We start from the raw sequence: 8,873 nt of genomic DNA, 5'->3' as shown, positions 1-8,873 counted from the left end.
CTAGGTATGATTCCATCATTAATCATTGATTAACAACATGGAAAGTTTGGACTAAATTTGTATGTAAGTATATAGTATACCTGGGCCAAACCTCCAAAACAAAGGTTGAAGAAGATTTGCAGGAGTGACCTGGGCTATGTAAATTTACCCATCAAAAGTTATTTCCAGGCATGAACAACTTAGTACTTTTGCAGGGCCCTGAAGCATAGGGGAGGTTGGTAGGGTCAGAATGTGCATTGTTGAGGTGTTGAGAGATGGGTGAGTTAGGTTGAGAGAAGAGTTGGTGGCTGAGCATTGTCAGAAGAGGATGAGTGTCATCAAGGAGCAAGGTGAACTACTGCGGGCTTTGTTGGTCAGTGCATTTTCAGCGTGCATGGTGTGAGTGAGAATTGCCGGGGTGCTTGGGTGGGGCAGTGAGGGTACTGGTGATCATCATTGGATAGTGGAATTTTGCAGGTGAGAATTATTGGTAAGGGGGAAGGAAGAATTTTTAGCATGCATGACAGTTTTGTTGGGGAATGTGCCTTAAGCTACTTTGAGTTTGATTTCGACAGCTCAGGCCCAGATATTTTGGGTTGTAGAATGATTCATATATTTTCCTATAATATACTGCCTAGGAGTCCATTCCACTTATAGTTTAGTGTTTGTGTGAAGCTTTGTTTGGTTTTAGTCCTCAATTTCTCTTTTACTGGTCCAAATTTGTGGTCTTGTATCTAACTCATTTGATTAGATACAAATGATTTAATATAACATAGCTTTCCAGATTACCGTTTTCCATACTGTTTACAATTTGATGTTTCTATAAAGTCACCTTATGAATGTGTTTCTTAAAGGCTGACAACCCAAGTGCCTCCAAATTCAAATTATTAATCCCAGGCCTTTTTGTTCATCTGTGAATTGGGAAGTGGGTGGAAAGTGATTAATCTCAAAATAAATGCTTCTGGTCTCAATGGTGAATTGAACACTCAAATTATAGTACCATTTCTCCATATGTTTCAATGATTTTTTTTCCAAATATTGGCTTTGCAAAATATTAATGAAATCTCTGCTAAACATAATTACTTTCAAAAACAGAAGGAGAAATTTCCAGAGAAACTCAGCAGGTCTGGCAGCATTTGTAGACAGAAACCAAAGTAAGTGTTTCAACGTCAGTTACTAAGAAGGGTCACTGGGCTTGAAATATTAACTCTGTTTTCTCTCCACAGGTGCAGCTTGAACTGCTGAGTTTCTCTAGCTATTTCTGTTTTTGTTTCAGGTTTCCAGCATCTGAAATTCTTTATTTTATAACTGCATTCACTCCCGGCACTTCAGACATTGAAATTCTCTTACACAAATAAAGGAGTTAAAAGACTTTTTTTAATTGGAGTCAAACAAGTACATAGATTAATAACATACACAGCAAACCACAGTCAATCATAACCAGAATCTTCTTTCTGCAGTGAAGATTATATAGACCTCTGAATAAATTACCTCCAGCTGCAGGTCCAACCATTAAATAATACTCTTTACTAGCAGTTGTGAAGTTCAGAACAACCTCTTAAAACTCAGCATCAAAATTTGTCCAGCACCAAAACTTTTGCAATGTTGTAATGCCTCATTGTTGCCCTTTGAATATAAACTAAGTCTTCTTGGCATCTGCCTTTCCGAAAATTGGTTTCAATAGCAGAGAGTTTCCACATTCTAATATACTGAACTTGAGAGAATTGAATGCAGGATGGTTATACTTAGTACAAATTCATTTGGGTTGTAAAAAGCTCAATGGCAACAGATAGTGACAAAGTGGCCTTGTTATAGAAGACCAGTTAATTGGAGAACTTAGTATCTTCACAGTTTGTACGTAAATACCATATATACTCAAGTAATAGTTAATCTCATGTGAAAGTCGACCCCCTATTTTTGATCAAATAAGCTGGAATTTTCCATATATCTCGTGTAAAGGTTGACCCTAATTCTTCACAGGTAACAAATCAGCATTTATGAGTCAGTGTACCGGCAGTCATGTCCCATTCCAGCTTTCCAGAATGCTGGTTCTTCTACTCCCCTCCCGGTCTTCCAGTCCACTGGCTTTTGTGTTCTGCTCCAGGTTTTCAGAATTACCTTAATTCTTTTTTTTTACTTTTTACATTAGATTACTTACAGTGTGGAAACAGGCCCAACTAGTCCACACCAACCCTCTGAAGAGCAACCCACCCAGACCCATTCCCCTACATTTACCCCTTCACCTAACACTACGGGCAATTTAGCACGGCCAATTCACCTAGCCTACACATTTTTTGGACTGTGGGAAGAAACCAGAGCACCCGGAGGAAACCCACGCAGACACGGGAAGAATGTGCAAACTCCACACAGACAGTTGCCTGAGGCAGGAAATGAACCCGGGTCTCTGGCATTGTGAGGCAGCAGTGCTAACCACTGTGCCACCGTGCCACCCATATTTGTTCAGAGATCACTTGGGTTTTTGCTAATGATACGGTATGAATTTTGACAGGCATGAATTTCAGCCTCTCAAAAGCAGTATCCATGTAATAATCGACCCCATAAAATTAACCTTAAAAAGTAGTCAAAAAATTTGACTATTACTTGAGTATATACGATACTCAGTATTGGAAATAGGAATTTCAGAGGATTTATTTCCAAACATCCTCAGATGATGTTGGATTATTGGGGAAAGGAACTGGGCATTTCTTCACAGAGATGAAAAACTTGAAATAGCTCCTGGAAACCATCTTTAAACAGGGAGCCAATAATGTAATTAGAACCATAGAGATGTAAAGCACGGAAACAGATCCTTCAGTCCAACCCGTCCATGCCGACCAGATATCCCAACTCAATCTAGTCCCACCTGCCAGCACCCGGCCCATATCCCTCCAAACCCTTCCTATACGTACAGCCATCCAGATGCCTTTTAAATGTTGCAATTGTACTAGCCTCTACCACTTCCTCTGAAACTGGGAAATGGTCAGTGACCATTCTTCTTGACCAGAAAGCATAAGTCAACTGAATGTATGCACAGGATGGAGAGAAGACAGAGGAGCGAGATTTGGATCCAATCTACAGTGGAAATTAAATTAGCACTGGAGGTTTTATAAGTAATTTGATCATTGTGCTGCTATTTGTTATCTGTGACTAATTCAACAAGTCATTTTAAATATCAGATGAAAACTATCCTATCATAATTTTGGGGAATAAGAATTCAATTCAGTTACAGCAAAAGCATTGAAAGGACAGAATTAATGAAAAATTACTTGGAAATCATTTCAGAATCTAGTCCTAAATGTCCCTTTGCAAATCCAAATTTAGTGAAATTTTTGGCTATTTTGAAAGTTCATCACTTTTGGCATTATCACAAAGAGGTGGCTGTTTTGACAAGCTTTGTTGAGAATACCCAATAGGCTCTTCTTTCTGAGAACTTACATTAATATGAAATTGGTTAAAAGCCAAAATTTCATTCCAACTGAGAGTGAGAATGCAAAAGAATTTTGTCAGATTTGGATAATTTGTACAAGACTTGAAAAAAGATCGATCAATGTGACTTGGTGACGATCTTTTGGAAATAGTTTACACTCAATTGCTGTTGTAATGTTTTAACTTGCCAGATAGTGTCCACAATGCCATCCAAAAATGAAGTGGCTGGAAGGGGCAATGAACAGAGCATTCACATTTTCTTGCCTATCTGCGATTCATTTAGACATGGGCTTGTTGAGACCCATCATTTAATGTGCTACGTTACAATCTTCTGTAAAAGAATAATAAAGCCCAGAATCAGTAAATGAGATCTGTATATAGGTAACACAACTCATGTTGAATAAATGCATTCATTTTTACCATTCTTCTGATGCTGTGATTGTTCTGGCCTTACATTGAACCTACCTATAATACTGCATCTGTAATACTCCATTTACATTTTAATTACATTTTCATTTATTTATTAAATAAATGATTTTCAGTTTTGCTTTCAAAATTTTCTGAAAAGCCGAACAATGACCTTCAGGTAAATTTCAACATTTAAAGTTCAATGCAACTTTAAATACCAAAATGTGCACACCATAATCAAAGGATCGCAGACGGGTTAACATTGTGCCCACTGTGTTCCTTACTGTTAGAAGGTGGCAACAAATAGAAACAATCTGCAGATCATGGGGAATTTGCAGCACAAAATCAAAAATCTTAGAGCTGGTGCAGACATGATGGACCAAATGGACTCTTACTGTACTAACTATTTTGTGGGCGACCAAAGTATTACTGAGATGAAAATTTAAGTTTGAAAACTGGATTGAAAAATCTTTACTGCGAAATCAGTGAGCTTGGATCTGTATAAATTGGTGATGCATACTCAGCATTTATTTATACTTCTAAAATTATACCAGATTTCCATAGTTACTGCTAATTTTTAATGTTCCAATGGGTGGTTATGTCATTTATACTCTTGTTTTTAAAACATTTTTTATTCCTTTTACTCCCTCAAAATATCTGAGCCATCACCTTCTATAATATTATTAATACCTTTTTCCTGTTTTGTTTATGGCCCATTTAGTAAAACTAAGATGCTGTTGTTCTTTCTATGGCTTTATCTACTAATGCTAACATTAGAATTCTAGGCTATGTGTGAATAAATAGGTTGTTAAAGGTGCTTGTTTCATGTTATGTTGAGACAACATTAAAGCAGGAATAATCTGCTTCTGACAACATTAGACAAAGCCAGACAGCCATATATACATACAAAACATACACTGTCTCATATGGTAACATATGTGAACACTTACTGTGAGCATTCAAACCAGAATTCACTTTTCTCACCTTGATGAGGAGAATGTTTATACATATTGTTGAATGATGCACAGCTGCATCACTAACGTGCTCTGATCACTAACGGTAGGGGTGATCAGAAAACTGATGGAATTTAATCAGGACCTACTCTTAAAGTCTATTGCAGTATAGTGTACCTAAATGTCAGCAGTACAGCACATGGTTGGAACATACCAAGTGAATAAGCTTTTCTCTTGCAGCCTTTGTTTGTGTTGTGTCAGGCACTCCACTGAAATATATATAAGGAGGAGAGAGTCTGAAGCACATCCTCTTATGTCACACTGGCAAAATTTCTACTCATTTATCTTAGCTTCTTTTTACGTTCCTAGGTGGGACTGTTAGGCACTATTATTTTTCTACCTGCATAATAAATACTTCCTTACATCATTAATGTGAACCATGTGCTTTAGTTTCCATTTTAGTTTTACATTTTATTGGCGCATTATTTGGCATGATTTTGTTGCTACCATCTTTTGGTGGCCTTAGTCAGGTTTGGCCATTCATTTTAAATGGACGGAGGACATGGGAAAAAGGCAGTGACCAATCAGCCATTTTGAACAAGCATGAGAGAGAAACAGAAGGATGTGCCACAATCTATTTAAACACTCTTAGCGCATTTAATTCTCCATAAAATCCATCTGTCTATAATTTTAATGTACATTCAAATAAAGGAACTAATGGAGCAATGTTAACCCTACATTCCCCATAAAATTCTCCCTAATTGTACACAATCTCTATCTGAAATTGTAGGTCACACACTTTGATGCTTCTTGTTTTAGGAGGACTTAGCATGATTGACGAAATTCTGATCCACTAACTTAATTAACTGTTCTTCTTAAGTGTAAAACAGCAAAGATCAAATCAAATAATATCACATGGAAATATCTATTCTAATAATGTGTGACCCTCTGTAAAGATAATTATTTTATCATTGTGATAATCAGAGTACAGATTTCACATGGCAACTCAGAATTGAAAACACATTTCCATGCAAGGGTTAATGTAACTCGTTTAGCAATATATTATTGAGGCGATAATGTCACTTTACTTGATACATAACAAAACCTCTAGGCCTCAGGCCTCAAACCTCCTCCTGGGTCTTTGACTCAAGAAAAAAAAGTGCTGAATTCTTCTTTAATGTGCTTTGTTGTGTAATGATTCTGGTGATTAGCAAGGATCCTGACATGCTAAACATTACCTACCATTTGCTATTCTCTTATCTCACACAACACAACTCAGCTCCCCTTCGAAATCCCACCAACCCTTCTCATGATAAAAAAAAGACAGTTTACTCTTGTGGAGGTGCTCCTGTGTGGTCAAAAGTACTTCCCCCTGACGATTTCAAATGATGACCCAATTGTCAAATTATTGGCTAAAAGATCGTGAGCTTGGTTATTGTGCTTGGTAACTTGAAAGGTTCTGGTTACTTTGGGCCACAATTGAAAACTTCATTTGGGTAGGCACCGTAGTCGTTGGTCTACTGTCTGCATGTGCTACATTTTATTTGTCCATCTTATATCTGAAAACAAAAGCTTAAACAATTCTTGTGTTTATGGTTACTTCAATTCATGAACTAGTGAGGATTAATTTATATCAGAATTTGCAAGTTCTAATTGAGTTTGTTTCACCAGGCATTGTTGAAGAAGCTATGGAAATCCTGCTTAAGCTCAGACAGTTGTTTCAATTTTCTCAATAATTTCCACAGTGGATCGGGAAGGAGAAAGTAAACTGCAATCATCCTGATCCCACTGGCTCTCTGGGCTAGAGTCATCATCTGAACTCAATTCATCTTCATCCTCATCTTCCTCTGTGTCTTCATCACCTGATTCCGGGCAGTGCAACCCTAATGCATTTATACCAGAATCCTCTGAGGCAGATGGCGAAGAGCAGTGATTCATTTGTGGTGCTGGTACTTTGTCTGCCAGGGTTGGATCCTTTGGACTGACGGAGGTATCCTGGTTAAAGTTATCTCCAACCTTTGGATCATGTGGAGTGGGAGCCGGATGAGGCTGGCATTGGACATAGCACATCTTGCCATTGATCCTCTTGACCCGATAGCTGTCAACAAAGAGTTTGGAAATAGTGCAGTACCTTGGTGTATCTGGTGCAAATGGCGGCCTGAGGAAAGAAGCAGTCTTTAGGAAGCGTTCCACCAGGGCTATGGATAACTGGACTGTATCTGCTTGGCTGCTAGTGCTGACTGGGATTGAAGTGCTTGGTAGAAGTTCGACATGAGTCATGGGCTGGTAAATGTATCTACCTGAAAATGGTCAAACAAATGACAATTATAATGCAAGAAAGCAACATAGCAAAGACTGGTATTTAATTTTGCTGATTATTACTAATTGTACTCTTTTTCTGCTACATAAGGTAAACTATTGCAACAAATTATTATATAGCAAGGCCATAAATCTCAGTTTTGCTGATATAAGCTATTTCTATAGCACAGTGCATCATTAATTATTATGCTTTGTCAATTCAGTGTTGTACTTAATTTATCCTGTTACTAACTTGCATAGCATTCTGGATAAAGCATTAATGATGGAGAACAGGGTAGGATATGTGGCTCAAAAGAAGCATTCCTTCTAAAACTGCAGAGTATAAGGTACAAAATGAATGAATTGCATGCACATATTCAAATTGGAGAATACAACATGACAGCATTACAGAGTCATGGTTGGAACTATGAAATAAATATAGTGTTCCTGATTATAAGATGGGAAAATATGGAAAGAATAAGAGAGGATATAACTAGGGATAACCAGGCAATTAGGAATTTATGAATAGAGTTAAGAAATAGAAAAGGATTTTGACTGTAATAGATTTATAGGCCCACTCGTTGTAGCACTGAAGTGGTATATTTTGTACAAATGCAATGATCATACAAGCATTTAGCAAATGTTAAATGGTTTTAACTGGATAGTTTAACTTGCATAGCAATTGAAATAAGTAGACATATAAGAACTGCAGTGAATGTCTTGAGTGAATATGGGCAGTTTTCTACAACAAAGAATGCAGGTCATACTCAATTTACTACTGGGGAATAAGCTAGATTTTGTGAACAAGCTAATTGTGTACATTTATTCAATAGCGATCATAATATTGTAAAAGCTAAATATAATATTTCACGGACAGTAACATGAAACAGCTAGTAACATTCTATCCACCGGCACTATTTAAAGGATTGTCAATAAATTTCACGTTGGTTGCTAATTAATTTCAATGGATTATTTCTTCAATTGTAGAAATGTTGTCCAGAGTTATTAACAGTTGAAGTGCTCAGGTATTGACAATCTTGTTAAAGGACTATGCCCTGACTATAATGAAGCTTCACACCTAGAAGAACAAGAAGTGAATGCAATGGGAAGATCACCATCTCCTTAGTTGCTCTTCAAATCACATATACCACCCTGATGTGTAAATATTTTTAAATTACTATGTCAAAATCCTAGCGCTGCCAACCAAACAACATTGTGGGAGCACCTTCACTCCATTAACTGCAACTACTCAAGGTGGTCCATCACCACGTCTCAACTGCAACTGAGGATAGACAATGAATATTGACCTCATCAGGGACCCACAATCATAATTCTATTAGTTTCAAAATGGTTATGGAAAGGGATAAGCCATCCATAAAAGTTAATATTTTTATTTGGAGAAAGGCAAATTTTAATGGTATGAGACAGGAACTTTCAAAAGTTAATTGGAGTAGACCGTTCACAGGCAAATGGATGTCTGACAAGTTGGAGGTATCCAAGAATGTAATGATGAGCATTGAGGCATTATGTTCCTGTTAGAGTGAAGGGTAAAGCTGGTAAGATTAAAGAATAATGGATGGATAAAGATATTGAGGTTCTAGACTAGAATAATAGAGAATCTTATTTTAGACAGAGACAGCTTGGTTCAATTGAATCTGTTAATCAATATAAAGAGTGTAGTGGCATTCCTAAAAAAGAAATCAGGAAGGCAAACAGGGGATATGAGATAGCATTGGCAGATAAGGTTAAGGATAAGTAATTCAAAGGTATTTTACAAATATATTAAGAGCAAGATGGTAAATAGAGATA

At 37.1% G+C, this 8,873-nt stretch overlaps 1 protein-coding gene across 1 annotated transcript in view; it reads right to left on the bottom strand.

The window, feature by feature from the left end:
* Positions 1-2,872: 2,872 nt before the first annotated feature.
* Positions 2,873-8,873, bottom strand: part of c7h3orf70 (chromosome 7 C3orf70 homolog) — a 42,751-nt gene continuing 36,750 nt past the window's right edge. Inside the window, exon 2 of the mRNA XM_043693076.1 lies at positions 2,873-7,066. Within this exon, the coding sequence (XP_043549011.1) occupies positions 6,474-7,066 (593 nt within the window). The 3' untranslated portion in view covers positions 2,873-6,473. The remainder of the gene's footprint in view (positions 7,067-8,873) is intronic.

Source organism: Chiloscyllium plagiosum, chromosome 7, assembly GCF_004010195.1.
Source record: "Chiloscyllium plagiosum isolate BGI_BamShark_2017 chromosome 7, ASM401019v2, whole genome shotgun sequence".
Taxonomy (NCBI): domain Eukaryota; kingdom Metazoa; phylum Chordata; class Chondrichthyes; order Orectolobiformes; family Hemiscylliidae; genus Chiloscyllium; species Chiloscyllium plagiosum.
Note: the sequence above shows the minus strand (reverse complement) of the source record. Positions and strands in the feature narration are given on the sequence as shown.